Here is a 27,089-nt window from a genome sequence, read left to right as displayed (position 1 = left end):
GGAGGGCTCACCTTTGGTGCAGATGCTGCTCGGGTGTTGGGCTTCTCAGATCCCAAAGCACAACTTGGAGGGAGCCTCGGTTGTTGCGCTTGCAGCTTGTGGTGGTCTTTTCAAGATGGCTGGCTCCACGTGTCTCGGTGCCTCCACGGGTCTCCTCTTTTCAGGGACTGTGGATCGGGCGGTGAGAGGTCTGGAGGTCCAGGTCTTGTCAGTCTCTGGGCTCGGGCTCCGGCGGGAGGCGGCGGCAAAGCAGACGTTGATTCGCTGGATGGTGCTTGCGTTAGCAAGGTGGTCACTCCCTGACCACAGGGGAGATTTCCTTCAGTCTTCTGTGCAGCAGAATGTCGAAGTTCCCGTCTTCTTCTTAGTTTCAAGTTGATTCCAGGATGTCTGAAGTCTTAGGACACAGCTCCTACCTTTAAGCGGATTTTAGGGGCCGGACTACCTGCTTGGTCCCTCCCTAAGGGTGGGACCAGGAAGGGGGGTGGTTACACCCCCAATCCTTTGTCCAGCTCGCCCCAGGCCCGGGACTGGTGTGCCCCAGGACCGGATTGAACTGGCATATGCACCGAGGCTCCTTGTGAGCCTCAGGCATGTCTGGTTTCTTTCAAGCCCTACCTGACCAATACACAAAATCCTGTCTGGGGTGGTGCATGCACCTCCCCTGGCAGGAAACCCTTTGTCCACACCTCCCAAGCTGGAAGGACTCCCAGCAGCAGGAGGGCAGACTTGTGTCTGTGGTGGCAGCATCCATTTTGTGGAGCTGAGGCTATGTCTGACTTTACCCGGGTTTCAGGTATTGTACATGTCGTGTCCCTCTAGAAGGGTGGAATGCTAACCCTGTCGCCAGAATTGGCGAGGGGTTAGTATTCCAATTCGTATGACACCTTACTCGACATGTTTTGATAAAGCCAAACCAAAGATAGCATTTAACCGCGAGGTTCATAATGCACTTAAGAGTATATGGTATGGCGATATCTGGAAACAGTAGAGGGAAGTTGTTCCGACCACTGCAGACAGGCTCAGCTCATGCCAGAGCACCATCTCACATGGAACCAAGCACTCTGCCTTCAGGATTGTTAAGGCCTGCCATAGGAGTGACTTATAGGTTAACATGTGTCCCATTTTAAGGTTAGGTATAGGTATACTACACCTAAGTAAGAGGTGGTTACACCAACTTACCCCAGCTGAGTGATCAGCCAGTTGTGTCAAATTTGTTAGGCCAAGCCTGGGGTGGCATAATACATGCTTCAGCCCCTGGCAGGCCTTGGATACACCAATGCCCTGGGTACCTAGTGTACACTGGTACAGGGGCTCACAGGGTGATCCACTTCCAATTGGTTATGCACCTAGGGTGCATAGTGTAAATCTAGTAGAGAGAACAGCAGGCTGGGGGTCTGATTGGCAGGCCCACAGCCTCAATATGTCAAAAACCAGTGAGGCAAAAAGCAAAAATTTGGGGTGACCATAGGATAGCAGACCCTACTCTCCTACAGGATATCATGACAGGGGTTCCATTACTGACCCAGGGAGCAGTGGAATCAACAACAGACCTCATCCGTAAAACAAAGCACTGTGTTATTCTAAAGGAGGAGCAAGTAACATTGACTGTGATAATATGATCATGGCGAGACAAGCAGACTGGCTGGTGTCAGTAAAAAAACTGTTGCTGGAGACTGCATTGTGTTAAACTTTATGCAACCTTAATTGGCTTGGCAATTAATTCAGTGTACTTCCCATAGGGCAAATTAAGGCATTGGCATTCAGGTGTATCCGCTGGCTTTTTTGATCCATTCTCTCTAAGGTAAGGGATAAGGAACCTCAGAAATATGTGTCCAAATTTTAGTGACCAGCTGCCTCAACGCAATAGATGTATTGTTTAAACCGTGGAGTTGAGGAACAGATTCCAGCCATTAGGGAATTTGGGTGAAAATGATTGAATTTTTTCTGCACCTGTGAGCCCAGCACAGAACTTGGTGGGGCTCCTAGTTGGTAGTGTGATTATGAGGAAAGATTAACCTGAAAAGCGACCTGCCCTTTTAAAAATATGTTGCTGGAATATCACTGGGTTGGCTAACAAGAGCGAGAATGTGCCCTGGTTAAAAGTTATTAGAAAATGTCAGATTGGGGGATTACGAGAGACCTGGAACCCAAGCAATTATTTTTATTTAGATGGGTACACCTATTTTTCTCACTGGCAAAACCGTCACCAGCTGGCAGGGCGAACAGGGGCGGCTCCTCCACTAGGGTGGAGGAGCGTTGCTCCACTGCTTTCTCACAGTGCGAAAAGCAGAAACATAAAATAGTAAAACTACCATTTTATGTTTCTACTTCTTGCACTGCGAGAAAGCAGAAGTGTTTGGTTTGGGACAGGCAGGTCTGCTCTAGGGCAGGGGAGGAGTGGCTTGCCCACTGCTGAGGGCGCTGACTGTTTGGTCGGCCTCAGGGCCAACCAAACCAGTCATGTGCACGCTGCCCTTTCTCCATGTAGGCTGCAATGCAGTCTCCATGGAGAAAATGGCATCCCCATAGGCGCCTGGTTGGTCGGCGTACAGACCAATCACAACGCTGCCATTGCAGCATTGTGATTGGCTTAGGGGAGGGAGGGAGGCTGCCTGCCTGCTTCTGGAGGCAGGACAGCAGGTCAGGAGAGACGACGTGGGACCCGGGATTATAAGTATATATATAATAGATTATTTTTAAATTAACATCCCCCGCGCAACCCCCCCGCAGTCCCACCGGCGAGTCATACCGGCCGTGACTGAGGGCGAAGGGTGGTCTCTTCACATTGATATCCTTGACTTGAATGTGTGCACCTTCTGAAACTGCTAGGGGTCATAGTAATCTACTGGCAGTTCATTTAAATTTTGAGGGCTTAACAAGCATACTACAGATACATTTCGATAATTATTTTGATCAGGTATTTACTATAGAGCATTTATGCACCTTGAAGTCGTTTTTGAAAGCTTTTGAGGAATAAGATTAAGAATGGTCCTTACTTTGTACACACTGGGAACAGCATTTTTAAGAACTGCTTTATGTTGAAAGTTCTTTAAATATCCCATCTTTTCTGTAAATACTTCTGGAAATTTCTCTCAAACCTTATTTTTTTAAGTTCCCGTTCTCAATGGCCATGACTGGTTCAACACTATTCGGATCTAATTTAATACCAAACTCTTGTTGATGCTTTCAGCCAAGTAGATTTGACCCTCTCTCCACAACATAAATTTTGCCAACAGTGGAACGCTCTTTAAATGAAATGCACTTTTCTAACATACCTACTAAAGGGTACAGGATCCTGATTACAACCCCCCAGATTGATACCAGCACAATTCAAAACATAACCTTTATTTTCCAACTTTTCTTGAAATGTTTTGTGATCAACAAAAGTATAGGGTGAGCACGAATCAGCATATACATTTACCTTAGTATCATCTAGCTGAATTTCGCAACCGGATAATCACTAACACCTTCTACCATTCCTGACATGATTCAGAAGAAAGTTGTTAGTATCCACATCAGTTTCTTCAATGGCATGAATTTGCTTGTTTTCTAACTCACCAATCCTCCAAATGTGTACAAAATGTTCTCTTTTGTTGCACTTACTAGACTTAGTTGGACAAATAGGACTATTGGCCAAATGGCTATAATTTCCACAGTGGAAGCATTTAAACTTTTCTTTCACTCTATTACTTTCACAATGTTTATTAAATTGTGTGGCACTTGTACTCTGAGACTTCACAACATTTACATTTACAGTCTCTTACACACTGCTCTGTTTCATCTCCTTTATAAATTAGGTTGTGTGTTCTACACTTTTTACTAAATCTATGACCTCCTTCAAATCTGGGTTCCAAGCAAGTAGTTTCTCTTGCATACTGGAATTACTGGTGCATCTTGTCATCTGGTCTCTAATGAGAGAGTCACACAACGAGTCAAATTCACATAGGTTGGCCATTCCTCTTAAGCAAGCAATGTAGCTAATTACCTTTTCCTCTTTTCCCTGTACCCTACAAAAGACTTGTGTCTTTATTGTACTATATTTTTTGCCTTTCCATAGTGACCCTCCAACCTCCGGAGCGTCATGGCATAAACATCTTGAAGTTCCTCATCCTCATCCTCTTCAGATGGAGATGATACCAAATTTACATACACCCTCCTGCCCCGTACACCGAAAATATGTAACAAAATACGCCGTTTCCTCAATTAGGAAAACGTTTCTCCTCCTATCGCAATCAAATAAGGCTGGAATAATGTTTCCCCCATCTTCATTTAATAACTGTGGAGTTTGGGTCATGTTTATAACAGCCATGACAAGTATCACAGGTTCAGCCCAAAATTATTATAATCAATGCATGCAAACGGTGTTAGAGCAATACAAACTGCTTAATTTTGCTATATTAATATTTTTAAATGACTCAAAAATAGGCAAACTGTAATATACGGTCACGTTTCACTATCTTTAACAAACATGAATACATTTTCTCAACACTGTTCCCTGTATGGAAAGAAAAAAGGCTTAATAGTTCCTGAACGAAGAGGCTCCTTGGAGAAGCGTGGTGATAGTTAGTCTTCCTGGTGAGGCATGGTTAACCTGATCATGAATCCGGCTCCTGAGTGCGGAGAGGTGTGGAGAATGTCTTCCTGATATGGCGTGGTACACATGATCCTCCACCAGCTCCTTTCCTGCCGAAGAATCCAGAAAATGTCTGAATACTTTAACGAGCCACCGTCAAGCAGCACCAACTCCCCGATCCATGACGCACTTCCTCAAGTAAGTTTCTGTGCCTTACTTCGCCCAATAGCTAAATCGTTATTGCCCTCCACGTGTGTCACAGATTGGAATTCTGCTGTTCCAGTGCGGCCCAAACTTTCAGTTGGCACAGACAGAGAAAGTGTGCAATGCTGCTCCTTCTAGAATCCTCACCCAAGAACAATTAACTGTCGGTCAGCAAGAAACTGAGCAAAAGTGCAACACACAATTGTTACAGCTCCTGTAAGTTCGCTCTTATTCAGTCGCCATCTACCATACAAGTAAAACAGCTATTGCCAATGGCTCACTCCTACACCTTGACCTCAGTGCGGCACAATATGGCAGTCTATCAACACCGCTAATTGTGTCCAATGTGCTGTACACCTTATTTGATGTGATACCAGCACACTGTTCAATGAGAAACTTGCAGACTTTCATACTTTAAACTGTACAGCTGCCACGTACCCGCTTGGCCACACATTTGAGGTAGCATCAAAACACTGCTACCTTTCAAAATTGCTGAGTGCCGGAGGGCGCGCAACGGCAAGATGGCCGCGACCTGAGAGGCTCCACAGCGCATAGCTCCGTTTTCGCCAAAGGGACCCTTCTACTACAACGCGGATGTTCAAGAAGGGGCGCCAGCGCGTCGGAAACTGCCAGGAGCACTCGAGCAAGTTTCTGACCGAATTTGTCAGCATTTAAACTCTTTTTTTTGGTGACTCATGTTTCCTCATTTCAATACCTTTAGCAATGGGGCCCGCCATTTTGCGTACTCCCATTTTTGCACATAATTAATCTTCATCCTGCTCCCTCTTGTGCTTGAATTCTAAGCTTCCTGGCACTTCTTCTACATAATTATTTAATTATGTCTATGTAGGAAGTCATTTTTTCAGCAGTTTAAAGAGCTTGTTTTCTCCTCAACAATTTGGAATTATTTCTCCTCAGCACAATGGCAGCATTGGTTCTCTCCCTGCATCATTTCCTGTCAGCTGGCACATTTCTGTCTCGGCATAATAACATCACTTAACACAAACCTGGTCTGCCTGGATTCTTAACTGCAATTTTGTGCGTACATAGCCTAGTCCTACAATTTATTGGTCGTCACTATTCATTTTCTTCTGCATTAGTGTTTCACATCATTTATATGTCGGCTGGCTGCTTCGTCTCTCACTACCTGTCATACTGTGGCTTTTTTTTTTGCGACAAGAGGTTTTTTTTTGTGCAATATTTGTTTGGACTGTTGGCTCTGCGCTCCCTTGCCTTTTACACCTAAGGTGGCTCTGTTGTTTTTTTCTGGCGTTTCATAAACTGAGTTTCAAATTCGCCTCACTCGTCTGAATACCATGGATCATCCGCAGTCTTCTAAGACTCATGGTGCTGCAGGGGTTTCTTCTGGAGGTCGTAAAGACTCAACAATTACATCTGGCAAGCGACTTAAGAAGGACCTCTGTTCTACGCCTAAATCACCTCCTCCCCTCACGCTGGAGGCTATTATGGATGAATTATGCCTTATTCGCCCCTTTATGTCTGACACCACCGCTACTCTTCAAATAATTGAGGAGAAATGGTCCAGTCTTGACTTGAGACTTTCTGATGTCGAGCAGAAGATAAGTGACACACAAGATATCGTTGCTAAAGTTGACAGCCTCACCAAAGAAGTTACCCAACTTAAGAAGACTACAGAGGATTTAGAATAATCGCAACCAGCGTAACAACCTACGCATTTATGGAATTCCGGAAGGTTCCGAAGGTTCTGACATGATCTCTTTCCTGAAATCTCAAGTCCTGCAGATTGTTGGTCTTCCAAAATCAAGGGATTTTATTATCCAAAGAGCACATAGACTGGGGCCTAAGGCTGTATCCTTTTCTACCAAACCAAGAGGCATCATCGCTTACTTCCTGCTGTATTCTGACCTTATGGCGATCCTCAATGCTGCCAAACAACATAAACAGATGCTATGGGCCGGTCATAACATTTTCTTTAGTCAAGATGTTTCCAAACCAACAGCTAGCAGATGCAAAGAATTTCTTGAACTCAGACCAGCCCTGAAATCCATGAACGCTCGTTATGGCCTTATAAATCCCTGCTTCTTCAAAGTGATATACAAAGACAGAACATTCTCCTTTGAGGATCCAGCTGACCTTCAGAAGTCCATTCATACTCATCGAGGAGAACTCATGGAACTTAGCAATCACTGATTGTTTTGCTATTTGTCATCTGTTCGCTTTTCTCCCTTAGTTTTAATGTACGTTGTATGTTATATCACTCTCCTTGATCGTGTCTTATTCATATCTTTTAGGCTCCCCATGTGCCGACCTGTTGTTGAAGATTCATCCCTGCACTACCCGTCTGTCTATCACGTCTGATTGCTTTGTCCCCTAATGTCTGGTAAGTTCCCTTCCTCCGTGTTTCATTCGTCTATTTATTTTTCAATTTCGGAGTTTTCTCTCCCTTCTCTCTTTATTGTCTTATACATTAGATTTATCTCCTCTCGGTGTTCCTTCTCAGTGGAGTGGCCGTCCTGGTTTCTGCCGTCCCCCCCCTCACATTAATGTTCTTTGTTTTGTGGTTTGTCATGGCTAAAGCCACTTGGCTTTCTGTCATCTCTTCTTCTTTATCTCCTCCTAGACGACTATTTTCCCCTCCTCTATCGTTTTTCTGGCAACATTCTCCTTTTCTACTTCCCTATGAATCGTCTTCTCTTCCATCTCAACTTATGGTTCTTTATTGTTCTCTTACCCTGCTCCTGTGGTGGCCATTTGTTACAATCTCTTCTCCTTTTGATGTCCTTTGCTATTCTCATTTTTTCACCCTCTTTTCACTTTTTTATTCTCTACTCTTTCCCTTCTCTGACTTCTCTTTCATTTCAAGCCTACCTTTACTCAAACTCTACGCATAAATGGTCTTCGCGTCATCTCTTGGAATGTTAAAGGTATTCGCAATCCTGTTAAAAAACAGCGTGTCTTAACTCATTTAGCGAGACTAAAAGGTCAAGTTGCATTGTTGCAAGAAACGCACCTCAAATTGCAAGATTTGTTTTCACTGCATAAACAATGGGTAGGAGAAGTCTTTTGCTCCCCCGCAGTGAATAACAAAAATGCCGTTGTTATTTTGTTTCATAAGTCGTTAAATGTCCAGTTACAAAATGAGTTTCACAATAACAATGGTCGATGGTTGTTTTTAAATACTATTGTTAATAATACACAATTTTCCTTTTTCAATGTTTATGGCCCAAATGGCATTGATTTAGCTTTTTGGAACAAATATTCCACTCTTCTTTCTTCGCATGCGGTTGATGCCTTAATTGTGGGTGGTGACTGTAACCAACTCATGGATCCCTTTCTGGATCGGAAATCACAAACCAGATACATTCCCAATAAGATGCAGGAAATCTTTTATAAAGCCATTTCTTCTAGAGGTCGAATAGACACCTGGAGAATAGCTCATCCCGATACATTAGAATTATCCTTCTTTTCCCCTGTTCATAGCTACCACTCCCGAATTGATTACATTTTTCTTACTCAACATGTCTTACAATTCATGACTAATTCAGAAATAGGCTCTATCCTTATTTCAGATATCGCCCCCGTCATTTTAGACTTGGACTACCCTTCACCTTCTCCCACCTCTCGTTGCTGGCGCTTTAAATACTCTCTCCTCTTAGACTCTCAATTTGTTGAGCAATTTACGCCCTTTATGTAAGAATTCTTTTCATAATAATCTTCACTCCACTTCCCAATTTCACTTTATCTGGGATACCTTCAAGGCTACTGCTAGAGGCTTTATTGTTGATTTTGTATCTCGAAAGAATAAAAAAGCTCTTTCGCTGTCTTCTCTTATCCTTAAACAAATTAAAGACCTTGAGCATCAATATTTCACCACAAACTCCACTGATACACTATCTTCTCTTATTAAAGCGAAAATACAATATAACAAACACTCATGGGACTCCACAAGCAATAATCTCCTCAAATTCAATGCAAAAATGTATGGTGGACTGAACAAGGCTGGCAAATCTCTTGCAAATTATCTTAAAATCAAAAAGCCAAAATTATAGTTATTACTGATAACCATGGGGTTCGTCAATCCACAGATGATAAAATTCTCGATTGGCCTCTATTCTCTCTCCAAACAGCCCTTTGCCCACCAATTCTCCGACTCTCTCCCCTTCACCAGACTTCACTATTCCTCTCAAAGCTGCTGCCATCTACAAACTACTCTCCCATTCGTTTGTCGACAGGTCCAAGTCTAAACTAGAACTCTTATGGGAAAAAGATTTAGCTCAGGAAATTTTCCTGGCAGGTTTGGGATTCTATATGGTCTAAAATACACACTGCTTCCCGCTCTGCAAGCACCACACAGACTTTATACTTTTTTTATAACAGACTCTTCTTCATCCCTTCCGATCTCCATAAATTTAGATTACTTGAATCCAAGAAATGTTGTTCCTGCTCACATGTTGATAGTGATTTCCTTCACATGTTTTTTCACTGCCCATTGGTCAAATCCCTTTAGTCTCACATCTGGTCAAAACTAAATGATATCTTAGCCACAGATTTTGCTTTTGAGATTGTACATTTTTTTTGGGTGGCTCCTCACCTATTTGGAATGTTCAATGTAATGTACGCAAGTTTATAGATTTGTACATAGTTATTTCTTTTCAGATCATCACAACCAACTGGAAGGATACTTCAAAAATTTCATACAATATCTGGTGGAATCTGTTATGTCATCACCATAGACTTGACCGTGCTTTTGCCACCTCAGTACCTCTGTTAATCAGAAAAGACTTGTTATGTTTACCCCTAACCAATTTTCTTTCTAGACAATTTGCTTGAATTTTACCCATTCTTCTTTCAATTTTTCATTGTTATTACCAATTAACTTTTTTACTTTTAAATTGTTTGTTGCTATTCATTATTGATTCTATATGGTATGTTGCTCTTTCTTTCCCCTTCCCCCTTCTTCCTCTTTCTCTCACTCTCGCCTCCTTCCCCCCAAAAAATTATTGAAAGCTTTTTTTCCATCGGTATAGTTTATATATCCCTTTTTGGGAATGAATTGTATACATGTTTATTTTAATAATATTCCAATTTCCTTTCAATGCCATATTTTTCTGTATTGATGTTTTACTAAGCTTATCATATTCAATAAAGCTTTCTAAACTTAAGAATTGCTGAGTGCCAACCGATCAAACTGGCGCTGGATTTGATTAAATTATCTTATTTAAGGTTGTCCCGCTCGCAGTATCCAAACACATATCGATGAAAGATTCTCTGGTCCAACGCCTGATTCCGTCAGTTATGCCTGTCCTTTGTAGAGGCTTTAATGAAGCCAGGGCTAAGGTCAGGGACGCAACTAGACCCGAACTTCAGGGGGGGCTAACACTCCATCCAGGGCTGGCCCTAGCACTGGTCGCACACAGTGCAAGTATTTTTGGCACCCCCTACCTCATTTCCTCCTCCTCCATGAATTTCCTCACTACCATTCACCAACAATGCACCTCATCTCTCTATAGCACCTTTCTGGCAAACATTTAATTTTTTTATAGCGTTACTCATAGTTTACTCACACTACGTTCTGTGATCTGCATGGTACACAATCTTTGTAGCAGGCACATTAACCCTCTATGCTGTGTGGGTGGCAGGAGGGCCAATGTGAGTGCATGGTAAGCAATGCAACAGTGTGAGAGTAGGGTAAGAGGAGTGACTGCAGGGTGAGGGAGGTGATCATATTAATTTGGGTGCGGATGTAAGTGCAGAGTGGGATGAATTTATGCATGGTTAGTGATGGGCTTGTTTGAGTGAGACTGCAGATTGAGCAGTGAGGGGGTACAGGTGAGGGAAGTGTCACATGAGTGCAGGGTGAATAGTGTGTTTGTGTGACTGCAGGGTGATGTACAAGGTGAACAGCGCAAGAGCATTGTGACTGCAGAATGATCACTGAGTGCAGGGTGAGCAGGTATATGGTGTGAGTGCATGGTGACCAGTATGAGTGCACTGTGATCGCTGTGAGTGCAGGGTGAGCGTGAAAGTGAAGGGAGAGAATGAGGAGTGACTTGTCTGAATGCAGGGTGCATTCCCAGACACTTAAACTAACTCAGCATGTTTTCGACAGAGGTGTAGGGTTTCAGAAACAAGTTATACTATTGCTATTATGCATGGTTTTATGTGGGATGGAACAACTTGCGGGGGGTCTCTCAGAGGGGTGTGACCGATATAATTAAGGGCATGGCTTAAAACAATGTATGCAAAAAAATCTGTGCTCAGCATAATGTACCGCCTGACTGGTATTTCACTGCTTCTGTTATTGCCTCCACATAAGTAACGTTACTCCTACAACAAGCCAGGACTATTGGCATTGTCAAGTTTGTTAGTTGCATAAGATAAATATACTACATGCATCCATACAACTATTACTTTGTTGTATATAATGTTGAAAAGCCTTTAGTTCTTGGGCGAGAGGTTGTGGCGTAATGGCTAGAGCTGCCAACTTTGGAGCTGAGTAAGCAGGTTGGAACCTCAGCGTCGGCTCAACATCCTGTATTTCTGGGTGAATCACTTAATAGTCCGTGCCTACCAAAAAATAAATGAAGATGTCCCTGTTGGTGCTCATGTAAAGCATTTAGAGTTTAGCAATACAGAACTGCAAAAAAATAAAAATTACATCAAAACAGTGAACTGCTGCAGAGTGAAGATTTTGTTTTTCCATTCTGAGTGTGAGGGTGAAAATGGAGAGCCTGATACCTGTCGCGGCACCTGCTTTTAAGAACTGCTGGTGCTGAGCACCAGCAGGACCCGGCCCACTAAAAGCCCTGCTATAATGGCATTAATCAGGGATCGAGGGTGGAGGAAATAAATAATGTGCTCATCCTGCAACAAACTTCCAGTCTTATGATTAGGGTTGCTTGCTCATTATTTTGATGTCTCTGACGGTACAAAAATAAGCAGTCACCTAAAGCCGTTTTTTTAGCACTAGGGCTGCCTGAATGATCCACGACTGATAATTAAAGGGAAGACAGAGAAGTCATATTACGACTGAATGGATACTTTTGTTTATTTTTAACCCTATTTATTGTCAAGACGAGGTATTTTCAGGCTCTTTAACCCCTTCCATGCTCATGACGGAACGGTTCCGTCATGAGCCACGGTTGAGCTGTGCTCATGACGGAACCGTTCCGTCATGGCCCCGCCCGCGCTCGAACCCTTCAGCACCGCGGCGGAATTCGCCCAGCGCTGAAGGGGTTAAACAACACATAGCTGGCATTTTTCTTTTGGCAACCCTACTTTATAGTCCTTTTAATGAAAAGGATTCTCACACTACGACAGTAAATGTAAAATACCAATATAAGGAATAGGCAGAGTGGGGGCCAAGGGGGTAAGGGAACCAGGAAAACAAGCATTGGCATAGCCAATAGGTCTCACCTTTGGGACCTTACAAGTATTTAATTTTAGGTTTTATGGACCTATCTACGGCTTTTGACCTGGTAAACAGGTCTAAGCTCTGGTCAAAACTCCTGGAACTTGGCATGGATAGGCCTCTTGTGTACTTTTTGGCTGAACTACATAAAGACCTGAAAGCCTCAATAAGGATGTCGCAGGAGGGGAAATGTACTGCCAGTTTTAAATCTGGCAGAGGGGTACATCAGGGCTGTATTCTTGCCCCTATGTTATTTACGTTGTATATAAATTCCCTAGAAGATAGCTTGCTAGTTGCATCTCCAGATATTCCCCGGATAGATGGTATTCCCATACCCATACTTCTTTATGCGGATGATACCGTTTTGTTGGCCCGGACGCCACTGGGGCTCCAAAGATTATTGAATGCCTTTGGGATTTTTATGAAATCCTTGGACCTTGTGGTCAACAACAGTAAATCGCATGTTATGGCATTGGGGAAGGGAAAAAAACATTTTAAATCTTGTTATTGCAACGGAGCTGTTATCTCCAGAGTGAATGTTTTCACCTATTTGGGAGTCGTTTTTGACGATAAGGGCACCTGGGTACCCCAGGTATCCTCTAAGGCGAAAGCGGTACATAGCTCCTCGGCTGCCATATTGGGTTTTGCAAAAAGATTGGGAGGGAAACCCTGTGAGGCTATTTTAAAAATATATCAAGCCAAAACTGTATCAATAGCTAGGTATGGGGCTGCTATATGGGGGTATATTAACCCAGATCCCATTCAAATAGAGGAGAATACATTTTTTCGTGCCCTTCTTGGCCTTCCTCAATCTACAGCGACATATTCGGTCCATCTTGAACTGGGATCTGGATATATTACAGATATTATAAGAATAGCACCACTTCTATTATGGATTAGAACCTGGTTAAACCCGGATCTTACACTGAACCATAATATCTTGAAAGATTGTTGTAAGCTAGATAACTGGAAGGGTATTCAGTGGCTGTCATACATTAAATCAATCTCTAAGGAGTTAGGACGCCCTGAGCTTTTTACAAACCCTGAAAGTCTATGTAAAGCAGATATAATGTGGGTCAAGACAAATTTCATTAAGCACTGCGAGGTTGAGCGCGAATCATATGAGTATGGTAAATCCACTGTAAGGGCTCACCTCTTGCTTAATTTATCTATGGCTATGCATCCATATTTATCAACTGTTTCAAACTTTTATCATAAATGGCTTGTGACAAAATTTCGTTTCAATCAGATCCACCATGTATTAAGTGTCCCAGAGGGCTGGTGTAGGCCGGAAGATGGGGTCCCCTGCAGATGCGATGATTTTTCTGTCCAAGATACGATGCACTTTATGTTTTTTTGTCCATTGTACCTTGATGCTAGGAAAAAGTTTATTTTGCCTATTATGAAAATGAATGCTTTCGTCCAAGTTAAACCTGCTTTAATGTTTTTACAACTAATGGAACTACCCTCAACCATGTTTTATGTAGCTAGTTTTTTAGTAGCCTCGATTAGGCTAAGGAGGGATATATTGGCTGCTTTGGAGTGAATTGATTGGTTTTATAAACTGTACCACGGGATAATTTAATTATTTTACATCTTTTACTATGTATAAAATGAAATGTTTTTAAAATTGTTGTGGAATGTATTGTACACTTTTATGATTTTAACTAATCGAATAAAGTGGTTTTGATTGATTGATTGAAGTATTTAATTATGCAGCACAATATCCTTGGTGCAACATCAACTGTTTCATGGCTAAACACTTATAATGTCCCAAAGGCGAGACCTATTGGCTATGCTTGTCTTACCAGGCCACACATTTCTGCCAAGTGTTTCCACTAGCTGCAAAAATGCTATGCTTACCCCTCAAGCTCTTACCCCAGGGAATGGCAAGGGGATGCAACAAATTTTGTACGACATCTCATTGCAAGCACGCAACACATACCTTTTATTTGAGGGAATGGCTCAATAAGGAGTTATGTTTTAATCCCTTATTTCAAGAACAAAGAACTTGCTACCATTAACCCTTCTATTGTTTAAGGAACTGCAAATGTGAAGTTAAGTGCTTTTTGAGGTAGACAAAGAACACCAGCAAGAAACAGACATACTTTAACAGCAAGTTTAATGTTACAAATATACCTAGCACGTTTTGATTACTCCCTAGAAGCAGTTTAAGAATGAAGTGCACATGCTTCACATGGCTGCTTTAAATATATTTTCATTTTAGTCAAATCAGAGCTCAGTAACACCTTTGATATATGGAAAATAAATGTAACTTAAAAAAAGGAAAATCAAAAAAGCGCTATTTTCATATTTCTTTTTGCTTGTTAGTTTGCGGTTTCTGGAAAATGGGCCCTTGACCTAGTAAGTAAGGATTATTAAAAAGGCAAGGCGTCACTTCTTGTGACCTCACTTCCTGTGTCGTCATCTGTGATTTGCATATCATAATTAGACCATCCACTGTTTGCTCAGCCTGTGGGCTGTCTTCAACATTGTTTTCATGAGCTTGTCTTCATCATCCTTCAAACATGTTCAGCACATAAGGGCACTTGGACGTATGATGCTGTGACAGAGTGAACCTCACACCGCTCAAGTCACCCCCATCTCGTGCTGCCAGAGCGCGCGGCTGTAAATAATGGTAATTATGCAAACTATTTAGTAGGCATTGAGAAAAGGCTTCCATTAGTGTGAATGATGTTCCTAAGTGGGTACTTTAGACGCGAACAACCGGCATAGCAATGAGAACAACGCCACTGCCGAGGTCACTGTTATCAACCTACAAGACTAAGGGCCTCATGTAGGTAGCCAAATACCGGTCGGTAACGGCCGATTTTCGGTAATTATACCGTTACCGACCGGTATTTTGGCTATTGGTATGTAGGGGGACAAGTTTTGGCTTCGGAATTTACCGAATCGGTAAAATTACCGATTCGGTAATAATACCGAATCGGTAATGTTACCGAATCGGTAACTATTCCGATTCGGTAATTTTACCGATTCGGTAAATTCCGAAGCCAAAATCGAGATGTAGGGGGAGTGTGTGGGTGTGTTTTAGAGTTGGTATTTACCACCAACTTATAGTTGGTGGTAAATAATTAATGTATGTGTTTAAGCATTTTTACGCGCGTAGCAGTGTGCAATGTGGCATACATACATGCCCTTAGGGCATGTATGTGTGCCACATGTGCACACATGGCCGAATCAGGGGTGCAACAGGGTGTCAATGTGACACCCTGCCACCCTTTCATGTGTTCCCCCCATTACCGAATCGGTATTTACCGATTCGGTAATGAGGCATACCTTCCCATCAATGGGAAGGTATGCCTCATTACCGAATCGGTAAATACCGAATCGGTAATTACCGACTTGTAACGAATCGGTAAAAAATACCGACTCATTACCTACATACGAGTTACCACTTCTAAAATACCGATTCGGTATCGTTCGGTATTTTAGAAGTGGTAACTGGTATGCTACCTACATGAGGCCCCAAGAAAGGAATGGGCCCGCAACGAAAATGTATGGCGTAGAACAGAGTGGCGGTGTTGGCCGGGCAACGCTGGATACGTTTACATATAGCCGTGTTTGTTTTTGCTCTGAGCACCGGGTTGGGGTCGGGATTAATCTTATGAGGAAGACAACTGGAAGGAGGGGTCCCCCTGAGAAAGGAGCGAAGCTTCTTTCCTGGAAATTACAAACGAAGGCAAACGCGCTAACACTGCATTCTTGCTCAGGGGGAAATATTAGAATCTAACAGGTTCTTACTGTCTGGGTATTTGCTCTCAGTCATTGCTGGGGCAGATTTATGTGCACAAATGGAAATAATTTAGCATGCATGGCCACCATACCTCAGCGGTGCAGATGAAACTGCCGAAGTGCTTGAAACGCTGTCATCACCGTTTCCTAGACGCTGGTTGGTTCAGTGTAAATACTACTACCAATGCTTACAACGAAGAAATGGAAGGGGGGGGTGGGGGGCGGTGAGTGCTAAAGCAACACAGGGAAGGCTGGCATATGGTTATCACTTTCGCGGCCGCTTTGATGTTCTCAGTGGCCGCACGGCTCACTGAGAACATCAAAGCGGCCGCGAAAGTGATTAGCAGGCTGCCAAATGGTGCGCGCGCCCGGTGCACATGCACTGTAGTTGGCGACCTGAAAAACACTCGTTTGCACTTCCAAATCCCGCTTTCTATAGCTCTCGCCAGAGCAGCGCTAAAGCGCTGGCTCAGGCGAGACCTAAAAACTAAGCCTCGGTAACCAGTTTCCACGATATGTAAATATGTAAAGGGTCTTTAAAGACTCGTGAAAAACTCAGGCGTGTCGGAGATAAGACTCCAGACACTGCCTAGCCGAGCCCCAAGTTGCCCGAGCCGGAGCAACCCGGGCTGCGACTCACGACGGGGGTGCGGGCTGAAGCCCTTTCAGCCCTAGGGGCGCTGTGCGCCTGGGTGAGGTTGTCAGCTATCCCCCGCACAGCTAGTTCAATCGCCCATAAATCGTCGCCAGTGATAAAAGTAAACTACTCGTATGGAAGAAGAGTTATTTATTGTCACGAACTTACACAACCTCAACCCCTTACAAATCTACAGGCAGAGTTTGTTTAACTGTCAGGGCGCTCCAGGTGTAACACAATGGATTGCACCATGACAGAAGAGAAAGGGGAACATAGTTACATAACAAATGCCAAATATACAAATACATGAATGCTTAAATATTGGGAGGAAAGAAATACACACAAAATTACTATATATGACCGTGTACACAAATTGTGATATTAGTAAAATCACAACACCGACATAGCCATCAGTAAATTTAAACTGGCCACCTCAGTAGGACACCTGTCAAAATAACAAATTGCCCATCTAGGGACACTTGATTTTGTGCAAATTGATTCATGTGCACAGAGCCTAGGTACTCTCTTAGATGTACTGCCATTCTTCCATTCGTGGCCTCAGAATGAATACCTTTCCTTGATAGAACTGAAATCTCCCTTAACAAAAGCCCAGAAATTAATTCTGCTTCATTTCCGTGTACTGGTGCTCACAGAAAGCACGGAGAGAATCCCTACATTGAATACCTACCAATTCCATGCACAAAACCATGACACCACACATTTATTTTGGAAGCCACATTTCCTGCGATAAAACTACCATAAATTACAAACACACTACTAGGAAAGTGACATAACTAGTGGAATACCCAAATATCTCTCTAGGCCTCTACCTTTATCCAGATTATTGATATTTTTCTAAGCACCCAAAGTAATTATTCAAACATACTAACGAAAGACGGTAGTGTGTCCTGGTCCGACATAAAATATTTTGTCTTTGATATCGAATAAAAAAATATCAACCTGCTGAGTTTAGATTTTTTTTCTATTATTAACTCAAATGAGACAAAATGTGGATAACTATAATCAAGACACATTTTTTCTATATCAGGAACTATTCTGACTACATTAGTCTGGCACCACACGTAGGGTGGCATATTCAGAGCAGTGCACACGGAAACCACTGGCATGTAGGAGTTGGTACTAGCTGCTAAATAACCACACAGACCGATCAACCTTGGTACACCTTCACAAGTTCAGACACAATGACTTCTTTTAGAAGGTTTTTCTTTTCATTCCTGGGAGCTTAAACAATTTTTTTTCAGATTCACCTCCTTGCAGCCTGAAGATGGTAGGTAACTTTTCCTTTGGTGTAGTGCCATGCAGCCAGTCCCTACTACCGGACTTCAAACTCCTGGTCAATGCACAACACATTCTTTTCCATCTAATTCAGTTTTATTCTTCCCAAATAATCTCACTGATTCCCTTCAGCAGTTACTCACTGCCCTCTTCACTTGGTAACTCACAGCAGTTAGATCTGACCATGTAGTGTATTTGAGGGTGGATTCTTTTTCCCCCAGAGTTAACCGGATGATAACCAGAAGATGAACATTTAATTCAAGAAAATCACTTTAATATGCATAACTCATACAGCCATTTGGAACACAAAAGGGACTATAGGGCACTTTTACATCAGCCACATTTTCAGCACAATTAACATCAACATTTGGTGCCCTCCTCTTCGACAAAACATTAAGTTAGTGTTTGAGGAATGGCCACTGCACTGACCAATAAAAGACACCCATAAGTGAACACCCCTCAGAAAACAGTGAATATTTGAAAGAGTTTAAATCCTTCAACAAATATTAAACATTATACAATATGCAACTCAAATGTTTTATAAATACCTAAACTAATTTCCTTCACTGGAATTGGTGCACATATTATGGCAAATATTATTACACAAGAAAATAACTGAATGTCCTAATATTCCAATTTCAATGGTTAGATATTCAGTGAGTGTATTTTCACTGATACCCCAAGCGGGGCTTCATATAGATTATACACTCAGACTTACTGTGCTGTTCTATATTTGCATTAGCACAGCAACATAATGAATCTATCATATGTACAATAAATGTTACCTGTAGGTGTAGGGACCTTTTTCTTGCACGACAGGCCTGTCCCCATCCAGCACTTCTTGCGGATTCGTAACATTGAAAAAATAGAATTGCATGTAAACAGGCAGCGGAGGGTTCTTCCACACGTCAAATGAATCTGTGCCGTTTTTTAACACTGCGGCCTGAAAGAAAGGAGACCGAGGGGATTTATTATCAAATGATCACTGCTTCCACAGCCAACTTTCCAGATAGTGGGGAGGGGGGTTAGGGGACGGAATATAAGGTTGAGAGAAAGAATGATTTCACTTCCATGAAGCTTCAAAGTGGATGAGGTGGAAAAAAGTGGGGCAAATTCGGTGGAATCCAGAGGTCAACCTTATGACAGGAGCTGACTGACTAAGTCAATGTACTGGAAATGGAGGCCCAGACCAGGGTGGACATTAGGGAAAGCTGGTGTCTGTCGTACGCACATGTCTACATTTAAATTAAACTTGATTGTTTCCGGAAAATATATAAAAGCGCATTATTAAAAGAACACTGAGCATCCTGGCTATAATTTATGACAAGGCACAAGTTTAAGAAGGATGTAATTACGTCGTCTGCCAGCTTCTCTCCCCTCAGCACCGTAGGCACCTATGTCTGCCCCCTTCTTTCCTTAGCATGCACTCCCTGTCTTCACGCCGTGATACATCCTCTATTCCTCTTTCCCCTCAGCCTCTCCCTTTCTTTAAAAACATTTTCTCTACAGGTCCTCCTCTCCCCTCTGCCTCTCCTCTCTCCTGTCATCCTGTGTATTACAACTCCTTTCAGTGTGTTTCTGTGTGTAGTACGCCAAGCTGTTGGGGCTCGCTCAAACCAGTAGTGTAATGTATGCCCCTGAAGGGGGCTTAATTTAAGCCGGTGTCTGCCGGTACGCACATTGGAAAATTCAAATAAACCCAAAACGTTTGCGGATAATATATAGAAGCGCATTATTAAAACAACACTGAGCATCCTGGCTGTAATTTCTGACAAGGCACAATTTTAAGAAGGATGTAATCACGTCCTCGGGCGCTTCCCCGCGCTCAAATTATAATGTTGTTGTGACAAGTCTTAATAGGAAGCAGACCAACGCTGCCACTGTAACCGCAGGCAGACACAGCACCCCTCCCCCACTCCCAAAACACAGCTCTGCAGTAAACTTTATCTCCCTTCATTTGGTCCACACCTGCCTCTTTTCAATCTTCCCCCGTCTCCCTCCCACTCTCTCCTCTCCAATATATGTGGTGCAAGAGACATAAATGTTTTAGCTGTGTTAATCTGCACTAACGTTCATACCCTTAAAAGGCCAGCCAACAACAAGGTGCCTACTATAGAAAAGGATGCACACGGAGAATTGAAAGATGTATTTTTTGAGTGACGGATTACCAAATGCTCTTTCCATCCGCACTGTAAAAACACACAGGGACAGTCCAGAAAGCAAACACATTTTCACTCTACAGGAGATCTAAAGTTAAACCGCTGTGTACCAGGAGACCCTTGTTTTAAAGCGCCTTTGAGTGTGTTTGTGTGTGTAGTACTCCAGGCTGTTGGGGCTCGCTCAACCCAGGGTCCTAACGCAGGCCCCAGCAGGGAGGGGGCTTAGTTTGAGACAGTGTTTGCCGGAACGCAAATGGGCAAATGCAATTAAAACCTAAAAGTTGCTACTCACTAAGGTCTTTATTGTAAGGTTGGATGGCTGTGGGGGAAAGGAGTCACTAGTGCTGTGGAATGAGCTCTCACTTCCGCACCCTCTAACGCATTCATTTCAGAGAGTAATTAAGAGTGAAAATGCACGCACTTATTGTTGGGTCTCTACAGCGCCGTCTCACGCACTCCCTGGCTGTAACATCAACTGGATCTGGAGCATCCCCCTTTACTTAACTTGTGTACCTTGATAAGGTCTCATTCACTCCTCTTCAACAACTTCACTCATATCGATGGAGACTCGCTTCTCGTCGGGGCCCTTGTGCACCTCAAAAGCGTTTCACTGATTCTATTTATCGACTCATACGTTTCACTTGAAGCATTCAACATCACTACACCGCACTTTTCAGCACACTACCTCACTAAATTTTAGACTCCCTTATCCTTCAGCCTGTCCCTTCTGCAACCACAGCAGCGCGGGTTTCCTCTCTAACCGGTGCTTTTCATTCCCCTCTTCCTCCACCCCATGGGGTCTCCTCCTGGCCTTCTTTGTTGTCAGCTTGCCCTTATCTTAAAAACTTGTGCCCTCCGCTTCCTCTCTCTACTCTACACCATGGACCCCTTTCTATACCCCCTTCTTTCCTTAGCATGCACTCCCTGTCTCCACGCCGTGAGACACCTCTGTTCCTCTTTCCCCTCAGCCTGTTTTTAAACAGCCTGTATAAAAACAGTTTCTCTCCGGTCCTACTCTCTCCTCTGCCTCTCCTCTCTTCCACCCCCGTGTATTACAACTCCTTTCAATGAGTTTCTGTGTGTACTACGCCAAGCTGTTGGGACTCGCTCAAGCCAGTGGCGTACTGTAGACTCCTGCATGGGGCTTAATTTAAGCCAGTGTCTGCCGGTACTCACATGGGCAAATTCAAATAAAACCTGATAGTTTGCGTATAATATATAGAAGCGCATTATTAAAACAACACTGAGCATCCTGGCTGTAATTTCGGACAAGGCTCAACTTTAAGAAGGATGTAATCACGTCCTCGGGCGCTTACCCGCGCTTAAAATTAAAATGTTGTTATGACAAGTCTTAACATGAAGCAGACCATTGCCGTCATGATAACAGCAGGCAGACACAGCACCCGTCCCTCACTCACAAAAAACGGCTCTGCAGTAAACTTTATCTCCCTTCATTTGCTCCTAACCCGCCTCCTTTCAATCTTCTCCTGTCTCCCTCCCACTCTCTCCTCTCCAATATATGTGGTTCAAGAAGTGTAAATGTTTTGGCTGTGTTAATTTGCACTAACGTTCATACCCTTAAAGGGCCATGCCACAACCATCCAACTACAAGGTGTGCCTACTATAGAAAAAAAGGGCACGGAGCATTAAAAAAGATGTATTTTTTTTACTGACGGATTACCAAATGCTCTTTCCAAACGCACTATACAAACACACGGGAACAGTCCAGAAAACAAGCACATTTCGCTCTACAGGAGCTCTACAAATGAGCCGCTGTGTACCAGGCGTCCCTTGTTTTACAGCTCCGTTGCGTGTCTTTGTGTGTCTGGTACTCCAGACTGTTGTGTATAATAAAAGTATGTTTACTTTTTAAATAAAAAGAAAATTAACTGACAACATTTTTATTACTGTTATTAATGCATAATAGTGGATGCTGATTACTAGCCGACACAAACTGCCTTTAATAGGCCTTCGACTAAACTACACTAAAACAGTAAACTGCAACAATTGGGTACTTATTTTTCATTTACAGGACCCTTTGCCATTTATTACTTAGGGAGTCCTCATATTCAGCAAAACTATTTACACCTCCCAAAGGCGAGACCTATAGGCTATGCCAATGCTTGTTTGATAAGCTCTGGGGACACATTCTCGACATAGGATCCATGCATGCCATATGGGGTGGTGACTTTAATGTTGCTTTAAATCCTGGTATGGACCGCTCCGACGACATTCCTGGTCCAAATACGAGGGCGGGTAAGCGTCTAGCAGAGGTCATTACTGAGCATCAACTCTTTGATGCCTGGAGAAACTTGAATCCTAATATAAAAGAGGGAACATTTTATTCCACTGTACGTTCCAGCTGGTTTCGCATGGACTTCTGTTTGCTCTCACGGGGGTTGGGGACCTGGCTAGGGAGAGCAGGACATCTTGCACGCACATACTCTGATCACACCCCGGTCCAGCTGCGACAACGTATATCGCTCTTGGCGGCTTCAGCCGACAGCCCTACTAAACGACTGCTTCCCTGAATAGTTGAGGCAAGAAACGTGAAACTTCTTGAAAAGAAACTTAGATACCATCCCAACACTGACCTGTGTATGGGGGCTTTTAAATTTACCATTCTATGAGATATCAAAGAAGCACTTAGGAAGCTTGAAATAGATAACAAAACAACAGAGACCCGCATTGCAGACTTCTCTGATGGGTTGGGGCAACCGCGACTCCAGGAACTGAGAACAGAATATCAAACTGTGGAAGAATGAGAACAACTCTTTTGATCGCAGTATCATCGAGCCTGCAGGATTGGGGACGGGGAACCAAGGGAAAAGCGTTAGCTGAGATTACACAACTCTCTAGATTCTCCAATCATATCCTGGGGGTACAAGACAAGATGTGTTCCTTACAGACAGACACTGCAGGCATCCTCAGAACATTCTCAGAACACTTCTCCACCCTCTATTTTACACATGGGACTCGTACCATAGATTTTTCAACTTATTACGAAACTATTGCCCAGGACTGGCTCAGTGAACCTCGTATAGAATTCTTATCTGCTGACATAGAGGAGCATGACGCGCAGTGTCATGAGGCAATTGCCTAGTGGTAAGGCACCTGGCCCAGATGGGCTACTGGCAGACTTTTACAAGTGGTATGCCAAAACACTGGTCTCTAACTTTAAAAAAGTATATGAGGAGGCGAAACGCTTAGGAACTCTCCCGCTAACGATGCGCAAGGCGACAATTATAACCTTGCTTAAACCAGGAAAAGATGCCACCACATGCGATGCCTATAGGCCACTCTCTTTAATAAACTGTGATGAGAATATTAGCTAAAATACAGGTGTATAGACTGAGCTTGCTGATGACCGGACCAGTCTTACTTAATCAAGCAGGTTTTATACCTGGGAGAGCCACCTCATATAACTTACACGCTCTGTTTGCACTGTTGCAAGACATCGATCCTGAATTGGCAGCAGCCGTTTTTTATTTTGGGGGGGGTTATGCCACTAAGGCCTTCAACTCGCTAGAGTGGGATTATATGTTTGCAGTTTTGCGGAGAATGGGTTTTACTTCGACTTTCTATCCAGGGTTGCCCAACTTTACAACAAACCACAAGCCATGGTCCAGGTCAATGGTGTATATTCGAAACCATTTCCTATCTCACGCGGCGCCAGACAGGGTTGGTTCCTGTCACCACTTCTATTCGCCCTTGCCATTGAGCCGTTGGAGGTTAAACTCCGGCAAAATCACAGAGAACACGCAATACACTACCCTTCCCGACATATACTAGTATCCCTATATGCTGATGATATCACTCTTTATATATGTAGTCCACAACTCAGCCTGAATCCCATTCTCAGAGAGCTCATTCGATTCTGAGGAATATTAACTGGAGCAAATCTCAAATCTTCCCTCTCACACCCAACACCCCAAAGTTTTCAATACACTAACCACTTTCTTGGTGTGAATCGGAGATAAAATATTTAGGAGTGGTGATATCCAGGGACAGGGAGGAGACGCTGCGAGCAAACTATGGAACAGCCATTGCCTCGATCACTAATTTGGTGTCCAGATGAATCTCGTTGCCTCTATCAATAGCAGGACGGATCTCTATAGCAAAAATTTGAATTTTACCCAAATTGCCCTACTTTTTCCTCAATATCCAGCATTACCCAGGACGGCCCTTTTTCAGGACACTTCAGACTCAACTCATCAGTTTGGCATAGGGAGAGGCAATCCAGAGTGAACTGGAACATACTTGCCCAATCTTTCTCGCGTGTGGGCTTTGAGGCCCGACATGGAGCTCTATTTTTCCCTGTGTACAAGCTCACTATGTGTACTATTGGTTCCAACCACCACCTTTTATGCCCCCACTTGGCCATTGAAGAAGGCTAACTGGCTCCTCTCCCCACCGCCTCCTTCTTAGGAACATGAACTCCCAGAGAGTCCTATGCACACTCCACAGTGGCATGCACTAACTTCGCATGGCGCCGACTTGCCAGAAAAATTAAGAAATATCTGCTATTTTCACTACTTGCACCCCTAGCCAAATCATCACCTTCTTCTGGTAGCTCACGAAGCCTTATGCCACAACATGCTTAGTAATAGGAAAATAAGCAGCTGGGTTGATCTACATCATGAAGGGCTGTTCAAGGATCAGGAGACATTGCTCAGAGGGGAGACTACCACGCAATTGGAGTTTTCTTATACATCAGAATTAGGCAAGACATAAGGGCTAATTCCTCTGACTTTCCTCAAGAACCCCCTACTCTTGACATCCTTCACACCCTTATAGAAATGACAGGTCCAGCGCATGCAGTGTCCAGATTTTGCCATGCCACAGATAGAATGCCCCATGTGTAGTGGCTCACGAACAGGATGGGATCAAGAACAAGATACTTCACTTACTTATAATGGCTATACTGCTGTAAACAAACGGGAAATGTAACAGCCAGCAGCCGTCTACGCATGATATATTTTATATTTATACATCGAGTATGTATTTCACACCAGCGATGTTGTACAGGTATAAACTAAGACCACGTGATAGCTGCAACAGATACAAACAAGAGGGGGCGGGCTTTCTGAGCCTAGCGTGGCAGTGCGAGGTAATCCACAGATTCTGGGTAGACGTAGTGATCTCACTGTCCAAAATGACGGGTTCTTCTATTCCTTTATCACCAGTCATAACACTTTTAGGATACACTGAAGAACTACAAGACACGCACAGGAGATTCATCTCACTGGGGTTACTCCTAGCTAAACTGAGGGTGGCATGCAGGTGGAGTAGGGGTAAGCTCCCAAATTCAAAGAATGGCTGAATGACCTTATATATTGTAAGGACCAGCTCACAACATATGCAGAGTTGTTGCTGGTGTCCTCCCGCCCAAGGGACATCTGGAAACCCTGTTGACCAATCTGCAAGGATTTCCAGACTGATACTCATATAGAGAATATGCAGAAACCTGCTGATTGCACCTACATTAAACAGCTGCAGGGGTGCAAGGAGGATGCTTACAAGACCTCAGGCATATAACGTGCACAGCCACACAGTGCCCCGACTCCATACATTGTTGCTCTACACTGACCATTCTCATTCTCAAAAATCACACAGTGCATATTCAAAGGCCACTACTTGAAAATATTATGTGCGCACCCAGAGACCGACATCAATTGTTCTTTTTGCAGTGTGGCAATGCATGTTCTAATGTATGTTCTTACCAATGTACAACCAAACCACTGTGTCTGCAGAGCTGTAATCTTTTTGTTGAAAAATCAATAATAAATAAATAAATACAAATTTTAAAAAAGAATGTCTTTGGTGGAGCAACAGGTTAATGATTTACATGATGAGTCTAATAAAATTGCATTGAGGAGAAGGAAGTCTCTCAGTTAAAGAAACACTCGGAGGACTTGGAAAACAGGAACAGACGTACTAATTTCTTCCACAACTACTGGATTTACCTCCTTCCACCAATCTCAATATACAAAGAGCACATAAACTGGGGGCTTGTTTTAGACTTTGTCTAAAATATTAATCCCATTATCTCAATGGGATGTATATTTCAGTAGACAGAATATCTGTCACCGTTGTGGCGGAGTAAACCGTCTGCCAAAATCCAACTTTGGCCTTGGGTGCTCACCTCTCTTCTTCTGCACCACCTACTAAAATTAGAGGAATCATCCTCTTATTTTTGGAGTTCACAGTTCTTTTGAAAGTTCTTAATGCTGACAAAATTAAATTCACATGGTCAGGGAGGAAGATTTTTATTTCACAGGATGTGTTCAATGCTGCGGCTGCCAGAAAGAAAGACTTTCTGTCCTGTATTGTGCAATCTGGATGCTTGCTGTGGCCTTTTTCAACCATGCCTTTTTAAGGCCACTTACCAGAATAAAAACATCTCGTATAAAGAACCAGCTGATCCTAGATAATTTATAAACTCTAATTTGGTGGACACTGTGGGCACAGCTGGTCCTTCTACATGTTAATATTTTCAAAAATGCTGTGTTGTCTCTTCATTTTGTGCTTTTAGATAAAATATTTACCCTGCTGATGTTACATCTATGTTAACATTTTCTCTCCTTTTTCCTTACATATCTCAGTATTTATTCACCATTTTCACCCCCCTCCTACTTATATACGGTTCTGCTGGGATGCGTGGCACCAGTGTTGGAGGTGTCATCATTCTGTCTGTTACCACCTCATTCTCTCTCTTGTCAAATATTCAGGTACATGTTTTCACACATCCGTTTTTGACACATACTGTCTCATTTTTCTATCCTAACTTCCTCTTCTTTTCCTTCCCCCTCCTTTTTCCCTTCTCCTCTCTGCATCAACTGTATAGCCAGATTCCCATTTTTCATTTCCTATTCACTGTTTATATCCTTATTGAAAAACTGTCTTATGTTGGATAGTCCTCATTGGTTATTTACTCTATTTCTGTTGTAAAATTCTGAGTAATTAGATGGAATGTAAAATGATTTATTAATCCTGTCAAGCAACAGCAAGTGTTATCCTAGTTGGCCAAATTTGCTCCGGATTGATCCTTACCTCAAGAAAATCGTC

At 43.0% G+C, this 27,089-nt stretch overlaps 1 protein-coding gene across 1 annotated transcript in view; it reads right to left on the bottom strand.

Annotated features, from left to right (window-relative positions):
• SCARB2 (scavenger receptor class B member 2) overlaps positions 1–27,089 on the bottom strand; it is a 504,993-nt gene that overhangs the window by 369,914 nt on the left and 107,990 nt on the right. Inside the window, exon 2 of the mRNA XM_085640974.1 lies at positions 18,648–18,805. Within this exon, the coding sequence (XP_085497100.1) occupies positions 18,648–18,805 (158 nt within the window). The remainder of the gene's footprint in view (positions 1–18,647; positions 18,806–27,089) is intronic.

Source organism: Triturus cristatus, chromosome 2_2, assembly GCF_964204655.1.
Source record: "Triturus cristatus chromosome 2_2, aTriCri1.1, whole genome shotgun sequence".
Lineage (NCBI taxonomy): Eukaryota > Metazoa > Chordata > Amphibia > Caudata > Salamandridae > Triturus > Triturus cristatus.
Note: the sequence above shows the minus strand (reverse complement) of the source record. Positions and strands in the feature narration are given on the sequence as shown.